This window comes from Bombus vosnesenskii, unplaced genomic scaffold, assembly GCF_011952255.1.
Source record: "Bombus vosnesenskii isolate JDL3184/JDL3185 unplaced genomic scaffold, Bvos_JDL3184-5_v1.1 scf7180000013430, whole genome shotgun sequence".
Taxonomy (NCBI): Eukaryota; Metazoa; Arthropoda; class Insecta; order Hymenoptera; family Apidae; genus Bombus; species Bombus vosnesenskii.
In genome coordinates, this window is record NW_022883045.1 from 334,033 (window position 1) to 348,043 (window position 14,011).

The 14,011-nt window shown below is 37.9% G+C and overlaps 1 protein-coding gene across 1 annotated transcript; it reads left to right on the top strand.

Annotated features, from left to right (window-relative positions):
* Positions 1–822: 822 nt before the first annotated feature.
* LOC117237995 (insulin-like growth factor-binding protein complex acid labile subunit) lies at positions 823–2,248 on the top strand. The gene has a single exon (XM_033502489.1). The coding sequence runs from the start codon at positions 1,122–1,124 to the stop codon at positions 2,151–2,153; it is 1,032 nt and encodes a 343-aa protein (XP_033358380.1). The 5' UTR covers positions 823–1,121; the 3' UTR covers positions 2,154–2,248.
* Positions 2,249–14,011: the final 11,763 nt, after the last annotated feature.

Here is a 14,011-nt window from a genome sequence, read left to right on the forward strand (position 1 = left end):
TATATATAAACCTTCCCAAAATCAGCTCTCCAGACACTCTGTTCTAACATTCTTAACTGTCACTCTGTTGGATTCACGTAACAAATTCTGTCAGTACATCTAAAGTCTGAATTTTGACTTACCTTGCTTGTGGAACGTTTCAATTTACGCGAAACCATTCGAACGACCAGTGATTTTCTTAATTGCATCACTGCCCGTGTCTTCAACCTAACAGTCACGTAGACCTTCCACCGCGTAACTATTCGACTGAAGGACCAACGACACATTGATGGGCCACTCGGCCCATTGAAGTTTCCAGACCCTTTTGGGGTTAGGTTGAGGTTAGGTTGAGGTTAGGTCTATGCTGTCGGCACTTAGACTTTCTCGCAACATTGTTTATGGTTCAGCAGATATTCCTTAGGCAATCTGTCCACGATACTACATCAAATTAGGTGTTACTTTCACTACTAAGAAGTTAATCTTTAGAATCTGATCTGTATTCGCTTGCAATTCAGCAATTGATCGTCGACCGTTAAGGATTCAAGAGGATTTGTCTCTGTTTCTGAGGATGATATAGGATTTCACCTCGTCTTCTAATATTTACACCATTTTTCCTCGTGCAATCAGTCTTCCACCGCTTGACACCTATTTACAGTATCTTGCTACACAATCAGCCTGCAACAGTGCTTATCGCTTGCTATTCAGATTATTCAACCGTACGCTCCTCGTTCATATTCTCATACAGCTTCTGAGGCAGTCGTGGATGGCAGAAAAATCAAACGGTCACGATATTCCGCGCGATGTTCAACAATTCGTCAACTGCAGTGTGGAAAAGAATTTCATTGGAAAACAAGCGATAACGTAGCGTGGAAGAAACGATGCGTGGTGGCAAGATGCTCGGAAGTGGGACGAAATCGTAACGTTGATAAGGTATTGGATGCGTAAATAAGGTTGAAAGTCAGATTTTCGCGAGAAGCGTGTCCCTTCTCGTCAGATAATCGTGTCAGAGGTCGTGGCCCCTATCTAATCGAGGCTCTGCAAACGTTATGCACCGAACAACGTATACGAGAGCTGAGAACGGATGGTCAGTCACGATCCGATCGTTAATAACTTAACCTGGTGCGTGAAAACTCGATCTGAAAATGCTGAAATCGTATCTGTCCGTTCTATCGATCGTTTTACTATTTTCCACGATCGTTCGATCGCAGGAACAACAGACCTGCAGGCAGATAAAAGGGTACAAGGTGTGCGACAAAAAGGGAACCCTGGTGGACGTCAGCCAACAAGAATTCGAGGAAACGTTAGAGATTCACGACTTGAACCTGCTGGCTATTCGAGAAAACACCTTCAAGAATCTAACGACCACGAAGCTGAGCTTCGGTCTGGGTAACAAAATCTCCGCGGTGAAAAAGAAGTCGTTCAAAGGATTGGAGAAACTGGAACGGCTGGACCTAGACAGCAACGTTATATCTCTGTCACCGAATCTGTTCTCAGAACTGAAGCAATTGCATTCGCTATCTCTGATCTTCAATAAGATCAGCGAGATACCCAAAGACACTTTCGCTGATCTGTCCAACTTGATGTGGCTGTACTTGGGACACAACGACATCGAATCGGTGAACAAGGACTCGTTCTCAGGATTATCTTCGTCGCTGACGTTCCTCTGGTTAAACGACAATAAAATCACCAGCATAGAGACTGGAGCGTTCAGTCAGATGCCAGAATTGACCCGTCTTCACTTGGAGAACAATAAACTAACCTCAATTCAGCCAGGGGTGCTGCGAGGATTGCACAAGTTGGACGGTCTCTTTCTCGAAGAGAATGAATTGACCAGCGTGTCCAAGAACGATTTCAAAGGACTGATTGGTTTAAGGATTTTGAACCTGCATCACAATCAGATAGCAAGTATCGAGTCAGGAGCATTCTCAGATCTCAGTCAGTTGGAACAATTGGACCTGAGGAAGAACCAACTGACCCGAGTTGACTCCGGAGTGTTCAATGGACTGTCCAACTTGAAAAGGTTGGATCTCTCTGATAACAAGATCGCTGTAGTGCAATCTGGTGCGTTTGCAGGCCTTTCAGCGCTGAAAACCTTAATCCTGGCGAACAATAAATTAACTGACGTAGATAGAAAGGACTTTGGACTGACCAGTTTGACTATTCTGTATACGTAAGGCGAGGCTATTCTCTGCTATACGGAGTGTTGTACACAGTTTGCAAAATGTAGAGATCGGTGTAATAAAGGAGTGTGACGTTGTACATGTTAAATCAATGACCAACTTGTCTTTGTCCTGGCTCTATTTCTTCAATTATTATGTTATAGTAAAATACGTATATTGCATTGATTTTTCCATAGAGTTGTAGGCCTCAAAACTTCTCAGTCAGCTGAAAGAAAAATTCAAGTCTACACTGATTTAGCTTGCAATTAAATTATGTTTGTAAAACCTAACCTAATGAGGGATTCTGGAACTATTAGATTGGAAACTAAGTGATTGCGGATTTTGTCAATACCACCTAATGACAAAATCCGCAATCACTTAGTTGCCAAGCAATAATAGGCAACATTTTCTCATTGCCAGAAAAAAATTAAACTAAACTTAATTCAGGATATTGTTTGCAGAATTATTTTCAATTCTTACAATTATTTCAAATTCAATGGTGTATTTTTAAAACCTATCAAATCACGTATTCGTAGTATTCTGATCTAGTAGCAACATGATCTGAACAAAGTTAAAAGCGATTGCAGATTTTTTTCAGTTATCTAATCCAGATTCATTTCAGTTCAAAGAAATCTTATTTTTATTTACTCGGTTTTTAAGGGGAATCCGTGTTATGTGATGTCAGATGTACGCGATTCTCGTTAATCTCGCTGGCCGACATTAGATAAGTGGAAACTTCTGTCGGTCGTTGTTCTTTCTGGCGTTATCAGCGTGCAACAAGAGAGTGCGGCACGCGCGAGTCAAGTGTTGCGTTTTAAACGCGCACGCTGTTCAACGTGAAATGAGCGCGAGAAATAGCGTCGCCATTTTGTTAGCCGAAATGCACGCCACACTTTTCAAACAATTTCCATTTCCTGCAAATTTCGAAATTTCTTCCGTATTCCAAAAATAATGTTTTTTTTTTCATTATTTTTGTTAATGCTTAGAATCATAGAAAAATACGAAATTACAAACTGGAAGGCGATTGCTGTTCGTTACACTAAAATCTAAAGATCCGAGCTTTGTGTTACGTGCATTGCAGATTAAGAAAAAAATTGTACTCTTGTTAGGAAAAGCAAGAGATAATGAGATGGGTGGAAGCTTTCGAGAAAAATATTGGAATCAGAATAGCGAAGTAGCTGTGGAAGCGCTCCCTTGTAGGAATTCCAAATCGAAGCTGGGAAAGTAGGTGGAAATGGAAAAGGCTGTCGAAAAGAGTTAATGGCTGGACGAGAACGACTTTCTACCAAATTGATCCAACTTCGTATTCTCAGCCTTCATCCACTTTTCCTTGAATATTTTAGTACGTAAAACATTCGTGCAGGATTTGAAGACATAGGATTTACATCTTCTGATATTGGATTGGCAACTAAGTGATTGCGGATTTTGTCATTAGATGGCGTTAGGTTGAGGTTAGGTTGGAGTTAAGTTGACAAAATCTACAATCACTTAGTTGCCAACCCAATAGAATGTACATGTTTAAAAAAATACAGTATTAGTAGTTAAGGGAACAGAATAATTCTACAGAAAAATATTTGCAATCCTCCATAGAGAAAAAAGTGTAAGATAGGTTTATTTGGAAAGAGAAGTAGTTTGGAAAATGTTGAACTAAAAGCAATGCTGCAAATAAAATTTTGTATAAAAGTATTAAAATGTAAGTGTGTATGGGAAACACTAAAATTGGCTAGAATTTGAATTGGATAAAGATATTTAAAGAAACAAAAGGAAAAATACGTGAGAATATTGAAATGTTGGGTTGGCAATACCACCTAGTGACAAAATCCGCAATCACTTAGCTGCAATAGAAAGAAACAATCGAGATACGTAACAGGGGAATTTTCAAATGATACCAACGTCAATCTGGATCTTCTCTGCTTTACGTGATGCGTAAAAAAAGTTTGGCGAGTGCTTATCGTAAAAATCTGGAAGAAAATTCGCTTCAGTAGCCACCTTCGTATCAAGGACAGGCAATTTGTCAAGATTGCGACCTTCGCACATAAACTCTGATCGATCTTGGCGCAATGGAATCAATCATTCAGCAGGCTAAACTCGTAGTACGTACGCGTCGAAGGTTGACATTTCACTGAACGTTTCTTGGACGATAGACACATGATTCTTTATAAATTGTTGAGATATGTATAATTTTCTGTGCTGGACTGGGTTAAATGCGTAGTAGAGATACTTGTATGTGAATATCAGTGTGTGGAAGTATGTGTGTGCGCAGCGTCTCGAAAACAAAGGAATGTAAACGTTTAGTCGGTTAACTGGAAGAAAGTGCTGAGACGCGTGCAAGTATGTATCGATGAATATATAAGGAATCGTCCATGAAATAAATATATCATTATTTTAATATTAATCCTCAGTATAAATTTAGTGTTCCTATAACATTATTTCGGCTTCAAAGATCCACAATTTTCAACAGAAATAATACACATACCGGAAATTTATAAAGCGTCAGAACAATGAACAATGAAGCATTGTTTGTAGATTCTAAAAGCAAAATTCCTTAAATTAAACAACAATGATTAACGAAATCATCTCAATATCCTAACTCTGCTTGCTAATTCAATCCTTTGTTCAATCATTCCTAAGATTACCCAAGTAATGCAAATAATCTCAACTATGCAGAAAGGTTACATTAGAAACTATCTACTAGTCAAAACGACTAATTTAAATTCATAAAGTCTTACAGAAATTTTGTAGAAATTGTTCAGATGTGGTTAGAGGCTTGCTTTCTCCATTGCTTCCATTCTAATTTTTTTCATACAAATTTCACTTCCAATTGTGTTACATTAATTTTGATATTAATTCTTCTCGTCGTTATTTGAAAAGTTTTCTCTAGAAATAAATACACATACGTACAATACGTACATACATACGTGTACTACATACATTTTCCACTCAACTGGTTGAATTATTATAAAATTTTGATTTGTTTTGTAAAGGTTCTTTAGGATCCTGTTAGAAACGATCGAAACGTAGCTAATTTTAGGTTAGGCAGATTTATTTATCGTCTTATCTTTTTCAGAAAGCTGCTCGATTACGATTGAGAAATCCATTCGTATCAGCACAAAAGTTCGTATGAGCCGCGTTTGTACTTGTCAACTGCTCGAACGACATGTCATCTTTAGCACGAGACGCGATATTCATCACAAGGACTCGCGTTAGAATCGTAGCGGTTAGCAGCGGCCATTGAATCGATACAAATGGCGCCGGTAAAAGTGCGGTTTTTGAGTGGTGGCGTGACATTACACTCGTGTGTATCGTTTCAAGAAACAGATACTTGTGCGAGTCCCGTCTCTATCTGGGTATATGGTATACCTAGAACGACAGGAGGAGCGGCAGAGACACCTCGGGTTTGATTTACAACAGCCATTCAGTGGCGGCAAAAACGCACTCACGACGCATCTGAGAACAGCTATGGAACGTGACAGGAACACCGAGCGTGGTCGTGCGTTAGACCGTTTGAAAAGCGTGAAATTATTAGGTTGCTGCATACGAGATGCCATTTCTACGACGCTTGAATTTGGCGGGCCGATACTATGAATTCAGTTTTGTCTTATCTTCGATCGTTATCGCTAGAATGTTGATAAACACTTAGATTTTGATAACTACGTTTTTTAATACGTCGTTTAATATCTGTTGAAACTATACAGGCTGTGAATGTCGTGCAAAATGTGATTTACATTTTGTGACATAAAAATGGCGATAGAGTCTTATATTTAACGACGCTACTTAAGAAACTCTTTTTCATATTATTCCTCTGCTTGTCGAGATGAATGTTGGATAAAAAGGGAGTTTCACACAGGAAATAAAAATCACCCTCTTTTCTTTTGTTCCAAGTCTCCTTCGTTCTGTAATTTGCAGCTGTTCTATTCTACTTGCCCCATGAAGAATATTATCGTGGATATGCAGTTCATCTTGAACCATTCATCGTTTTCCTGTTTCATTTTTTTCCTTACGCTTATCGTTTACGAGAAAAACGCTGGGAAGAAATAGCATAAATGCCCTACACATGGAATTCGAATGGCTTTTAACAAAAATTGCCAAGAAACCAAAATTTCCATCGATATCTCGAAAATGTACACAAAGACGTAATTTTAACAATTTTTACGTACTCCATAAGCATCTCAGGTGCTGTAAAAAAATTTGCAATTATCGAGCTCCAGTACTATTTTCAGATAAATACGTACTTTCTCCAGCGTGGGAAATTAGTGAAAAGCTCGACGACCTTGTAACCGGTTCATCTCGTTTGTCCTAACTCTGATTTAATCAAGCTTACACCGCCATTACAATATTAAGTAGATTGGATCGCTTGCAATGATATCATAATGATAACGCACGGTCCTTTCACTTTGACACTCTCTCGTACGACAATTGCTTCATCCGCTCGTATTGACTAGCCGAGTTAAACAGTTGCCTCGACCAGACGCAATGGCGTTATTTTAATCTCTATATTTTTTTAAAAATCCTGGTCATTCCATTTTTTCTTATTCCCGTAATTAGTTGCTGTCGTTGGTAGAAGATCGTATGTATCTTGTTTCTATCTTTGTCATATTCTTTAATTGATACGTATGAATTTGTTGATATTAGACCTTGGTCTTAAATCAAATGGCCGATTTTCGCTAACGAACGAAATGATTACAATTTAATCTCAAGAAGCGGATAAAAATAAAGTAAAAAATACTACAATATATTCTACATCAATAATTTTAAATCTTGGCATATCTTAGGACATTAATAAAAAAAAGGGAAAAAGATAACAATAAGAAACTGCTAAAAATAACTGAGAAGTATACTATGATACTATACACATTCTCGTCGATATCGATACTCGAAACTTTAATCAATATAATGCACCAAAGTAAGAATTCCTCTCAAGAATCAGTGCTGCCAGTCCAAGTAATATCTGGAACATTTTGTGCGTTCAATTTCTCACAAAACTATAATAAAGCGTAGTAGTAATCTCGCGAAGGAGGTGTCGCGATGCTCGAGAGCGTCTTCATTCGTCGTTTCAAATATATATGTCTCTTTCCCTTCGTATCATTTCCTGTGCCTGTCTCATGGCACGAATTGTATTATGAAACACGCGAAGACACACAGCTCTGGGCAGAAATCCGAACAATTCCCTTTCCTTCTTTGCGGTCGATGGTACCGAGCGCTTTTCGATCGAGCACACGCTGCGACACCGTTGCCACATTTCGTCCGAAGATGCCCGAGTAATCTGCACAGATTCAATCTCGACGATAATACGTCCAAAACCTCGACTCGAAACGTAGCCCCTTCGCGGCACAGTTTACTGTTTCCAGTCCCACACATCGGACCTATAGCGTCGATATATACAGCAAATCGTGCAATTGAGAAAGACAATGGTCATCCAAATAAGTTGTATTTTGAATTTCATTTTTTAAAGGCTACGTTTGTGTTAATACGACAATTTATTTGCAATCTTTGTTTCAATTAATATACATGATATTATGAAATTCCGTTTTTAACGTTCCATTATATTGTGAAAGAGAATTGGCTAAGAATTTACTTCTTAGTTCTTAGCACCTTGTCCTCCATCGTTTTCTCTTACATCTAATCTTCCTTAGAGATAGCAGTGCTTCCTCAAGAGCCCACGCAGTTATATTTAGTCAGAAATTATTAGTAATGTGACTGTGTTGCCATACTACGTACAAGTAAATTACTGTACTCTACTTACAATTTTCTATTATATGAAAAAGAAACAAAATTGGACAAAACTGATAATCTAAAGCGAACCAAATTAATTCTTAACTAAATTACGAGACTTCCTCAAGCACGTTCGTCGAGTATTCGTCAAACACCTCGCCGTGCCAATCGAAACTCGACGTCTCGTCGAATTAACATTTCTCGGAAGCTTTGAATACAATTTCACGAGAAAATGTTGCAATATTCTAACGAAGAATACATCTCAGCTTGACGTATAGTTCCATCTAAAGAGTTAAAGACGACGTTCCGTTTTATCGAATCCCTTCAGAGAAATGTACAAAGAGAATCTTCCCATGCAACTTTTTCCCTTCGTCGTCTTTCATACGTTCATATGCATATGTACGAAGATATTAAGATGCCAGTTGTTAAAGAAGCATCGCGTATTATATGCATTTTATGGTAGATTCAGATTCACCGATATTTGGCCATTACGATTTCTTCAACCAAATGACTTTGTGCTTTGAATTTAGCACTTGGAACATATTGGCGCGATACACATCCATATTTAACGCTAATATATATGTGTATTTGTGTGCATACACGCAATTAAGCATTTCTTACGTAACTATGCACGATTGGGAAGTTCGTCTCATTTTTACTCAGTTGTAAGGCTTGAAGTGTTGTTCCATCGAGCAGAATATCAGGTTTCCTGCTTCCCCTTTTTCTTTTCCCCTCTTCTTATAAGAGTTTTCTATGAAAGCACCGATATCACGGGCACTTGTCGTTATCTCCTTTATAATTAAAGTTCTTCCGTAATTCTCCAGAAAAATTCACGACGCTGAAGATATTGAGCCGTGCAACCTCTGTGCCAAGCCGAAACTTTCGTTTGGTCGTTAATCCCTTGAAACATGTAAAATTCAGGTTGAAGCGACCTCGAGGAAAAAAAGCGTCAGGATTTAGAGGGGATCGCGCGAGAGTGGTAATACGATATACGTTAAACGGAAGTATTATGTTCTGTACGATCGCAATATGTTCGTGATATAAACGTGACGGATAAAATAAGCTATTGAATTTGAGAAATTTCTTTTTCGGAATATTATTCGCTTACGAAATATTCTCCTAATTTGTAAATATTTTCTGCGCGCCGGGGAAAGGCTTTCGAAAATGTATTCCTTAAATACATTACATTCGCGAATAATAGTTATGTATTATATTTACGGGAGAAAAATAAAAATCCATTGTGAAAGATATACTGCAGCCGTAAAATGTAAAGTAACAATTCAATTATATACAATAAAAATTTTTTTTTAATTTTTTTTTTTTTGAAATTTTTTCATCGAGACAACGATCTACAGTGAGATCGGTTATGAGCGAAAATTCAAAGTCGATTTTCTCGAAAACAAAGCCTCGAACGAAAAATTTTTATTCTATATTTTCGACTTCTTTTTTCGCGTAGAATCACCCCCTTTCCGCTTGTACCACCCGTTACCAACCACCCTGTATATATTGAAGTAATAATTTCAAGCTGATTCTTCTAGTATCGTTATTGTATCTTCCGCTTTTTGCTTCGATTCTTAAACGAAGATTAAAGATTAACCTCGCTAGGATACTAAACTGTCCACTGAATATCCTTGCAACATTCATCAGCATTGTTATACCTGCAATGTCCTAATATATCACACCTGCAAACCTGGAAAATTTAGTTTAATCCTCTATAACCCAGAATTTTGTATATTCAATAGAAAGAAAGATAGTAATTGTTATAAATAAACCATTTGACATCGATGTTGAACTATATCAATGAAATAAAATAGTTTCGAGTATAAACAGTTAAAATAAAATATGAACGCGTGGATATCGAATCTTCAAGTTATTGTATTCCATAATGTTATAAAATATTGATGCATCCTAAGACTCATAACTAACAAAAAATTTGAGTCTAATCTTTAAACTACATCGCAAAAGATTAGTTCGTTCTAAAAATTATAAATAGAAGAGAAGCTTCCATATATCATTGCCAATAAAAAATTTGAAACACCGATGGAATTACACATGGTACAAGTAATCGGTAGCCGGACAAGCCACGTTAACAAACAACAACACAGTCACTCCATTTGACCTCCCTGTGCAACAATCGTACCCAATTAATCGTCGAACAGAACGCGCCCAAGTAGACCAATTAACGCGTTCAAATAAGCGACCGACATAACGCAAAATTATTCGTTGTCCCGATGTTATGAACGAATCGCTTGTGTAAATATGGCCGCACGCGCGAGACAGGACAGGACTGGACTGTCTATTGCGGCAGTCGCGTGGGTACTACGTAGCAGCACCTGTCGACGACAGAATTTGCCAGGCAAACAAACAGTTGCACAGAAGGGGTCGTCGTCGGTTTTCCATGCTAATGCACGGAGAGACAAACGAGCGACGATGTCGAGGCCAAGTAAAATAAAACACAGTCAACTTTTCTGCTGCTTTTTCATCAGCGATCAATCATTATGATCGACATCGTCGTACTAAGCCAGACACCGAACGACATTCTTTTTGGCGTTGTAATTTACGAACCAAGCGGATAGGGATAAGATTGACATCATCAAGATGAAGAATCGTCTATGGTCAACTAACAGCATGGAGCATACATCTCTGTTTGTAGTATCCTTGCTGATCTCGTTTAAAATTTAATACCTGATCAGGTTATACAGATAAATTAATTAGTTGGAATAATATAATTTATGAAAGATGACTATTTAGAATACACAGAAACGTTTGTAATGTTACAGAAACATGATATTAAATTATTAAAGTTGTATTATTGATCTCCAACAGCTGTTTTGAGTTTTGTTTCTGTAAGGTGATTGAGAAAATTTTAGACAAATTGTATAGAAAATTAAGAAAAGTCGGCTAAATATCTGAATCTGGTTGAAAATTTATGCGAACGTGAAGAATTCATATATTCAACGTTACTGCAAAATTCTCATCGCGTGAATATCATTTTAATACGAACAATCGTGCCTCAACTTACGCGCCATCTTAATTTACGCGCCATCCTAATTTACGCGCCATCCTAATTTACGCGCCATCTTAATTTACGCGCCATCCTAATTTACGCGCCATCTTAATTTACGCGCCATCTTAATTTACGCGGCTAGAAAATATATTTTCCTAACGGATTCCTCGTGATCGTGAACAATATAAAAATATGATGTGACAGGGAGAAATGTCAGTCACGATTCAATCGTCAATCGCTTCGTCTGTCGCACAAAAACTCGGTCTTACGATGTTTCAATTCCTTCTATCCGTTTTATCGATCGTGTTACTGTTTTCGTCGATCGTTCGATCGGTGGACGATCGACGTGCAGACAAACAGATACGCTCAAAGTATGTGATAAAAAGGGGAACTCTGGTAGACGTTATCCAAAAAGAATTTGTCCCAGAATAAGAGTTTTGCGGGTTCAACCTGCTGGCTATTCGAGAAAACACTTTCAAAAATATATCGGCCATGGGGCTGATCGTTGGTCTGGGTAACAAGATCTCCGTGGGAAAGAAGTTTGTGAAGTAAAATAATCGTTTAATGGACTGGAAAGATTGGAACGGCTAGACCTAGACAGTAACGTTATACCTCTGTCACCGAATCTGTTCTGAGAGCTGAAGCAATTGCATTTCGCCATGTCTGACCTCCAATAAGATCAACGAGATATCCCAAGACTCGTCCGCTGTCGTGTCACATTTGTTGTGGTTTGGTTTGGCATTCGACGATATCGAATCGATCAACAGGATCGTTTCCAGGACTACCCGCTTCTACGTTTCTTCCCAAATCTTCTTCATTTTCTAATTTGCGACCATTCTTACCTACCAACGGTACATCCATAACCTGCGTGTATCTACCTATATGTGTATTCATTCCGTTGCAGAGATTACACCGCAATTTTTCAGGTTTTATTGTCCTGTCATATCGCTGTACTCCTGGGAAAACATTATAGTATTTCAGGACGAATATCGGCAAGCTATCGTATCGATGGTTCTGTTCTAGCGAAGGATTTTAATAGCTTCACGTAAAGAAGAGAGTTCGTATTAGCTTCTGGCAAATAAAATTCAGATTCGTAGTTATCGATGGAGAAATTATTACTTACTAGTTTAGCGTTATGTAGTGAAGCGACAGAATCCAAGTACAAGATATGAGATTATTCAAAAAGTTAGTAACGAACTTTGAGCACAATTTGAAGCAAATGTATTTTTATCGCATACACATTTTATCGACCGAAATATACGTAGTATTTCTTTTAAATATGGATAAAATTTGTGCAAAGGGAAGTCCTCTAGCAATCTTTTCAAAATCTACCACGGAACATGTCAATTGTGAAAAACACTACGAATTTTCTTATCAACCCATTACATATACATTCGAAGTACCTAAAGAAAGGTAGTATATATATTGTAAATATTTATCGGATGGAATGAATGTCTGTTTTTAGTTGTATTAAATATAGTCGTCATTCTGTTAACTATGACATGTATATAGTGAACAGAGAATTAGGATTTTGTGCATAGAAAGGCAGGTGATGAGAGTTCTTGAGCTGTTTATATGAGAAAATGTGAAATTTTACTGTTACAAATCTTGAAAAGGAATATTACAAATATTAAGGAAATATTTCTGTTTCCTTTTGTCGCTATGTTTTTTATTTTTGCTTTTCGCTATTATTTTTTTAAAAACTGCACAGAAACGAAGCAAACGTATCAATTCTGCGAGGAATAATTGATCCGAGAAATTCTCTAACAAACAAAGGATGCGGCGTGGAATGTCAGTCAACTGATTTTATCGGTCTATTCTCTGGAAATCGCCGATCCAGATCCTGTGAACCGGCTAAAAAGTATCTTCCACGGTATCGACGGGATTCACCGGTGGAGCAGGGATTCGATTTAATTGGCTTGGCCAGCCAGATGACCTGTAATAAATCGTAGAAAGTAACAGTCGAACGAACAACGATAGCCAGAACTTCGGAGCGATGCACAGTCCACTCTGTAGCGATAAAAAAATTTTTTCCCGAATTAAAACGCGTGTTCCATCCTATAAAATATAAGGTTCGTGGTCCTGACCGTGTTCAATCATTATACATATACTATTTGTCGTATGGTCGGTGAAGCGTGTCCTGCAATCTGCAATGAGTCATTTCTAATGGCTCTAATAGAGACGTTTTATTTTCTAGTCGTTTTTCTTTTTACTTTGTTTTATTATCCATAGTACATAGAAGTTGCTGGACGAGATTTGAAACGAGTTTCAGGTTATTCAAGACCCGAATGTCGCACTAACTGAATAACGCTGAATATGGAACTGAATGTATAACATCAACGGAATGCTAAGAATTTGCGAAATTGATTTGCATTTTCACGGTTGACACGTGTTTTTAACACAGTGTTTTCTCAACTTTGGTTTAATGTGAAGTAACATTGGGTGTAGTGCGTTAAATAATCACTCGGTGTTTAGGTCAACAATATATTTATTAACAAGTGTCTTCTTTTGTACGCGTCGCGTATCGTTCTCGGTTTCGCTAGTCAATCTCGCTGCGCGGTTACAACTCGACTTTATTGCTTCCCGGTTCAAACTTAACTGTCGATCGGATTCGTTTCTTTTCTTTTTGTCGCCCCTCAATATCCCCACTATCCACGCGTTTGTTGTCCGCCACCGTTGCCACGCACTCTTTCTTCTCGAACAATTGGTGGAAGGACTGTTGGGATATTGATGGCACTTCGCTTCGGCGATATACATTGTTGCCAAGTGCCGCTACAGATGTTTGGAAACTAAACGTTAGCATCACCTTTCATCGCCTTTTATGCTCATATTTGTCACGAGATTCGCGCGTTTGTCTATAATGCCACAAGACTTGGAGACTCTTAAGGTCATAAAATGTTCAACTTTTCGCTCTTGACAAATTCGAGAAAATTTTAGATAATTTGTATTCTTTGTATTTCAAGCGTAATCATTTAGCATTTTTATCTCTTTTTCTATATACCTAAAGCAATACGCAAGGGTTGACTACGGTAAGGGCATAATAAAATTCATTAATCTACTTTACAGTGTTCAATCCTGGCAAGTTTAAGAAGATCTTCCTAATTTACTTCTACTTTCTTCGTTCGTAATCTTATTATTTCATCCTATAAAGTCT

Excerpts from the sequence above, each read along its gene's own strand:
- LOC117237995 (XM_033502489.1), top strand. The coding sequence starts at position 1,122 with ATGCTGAAATCGTATCTGTCCGTTCTATCGATCGTTTTACTATTTTCC.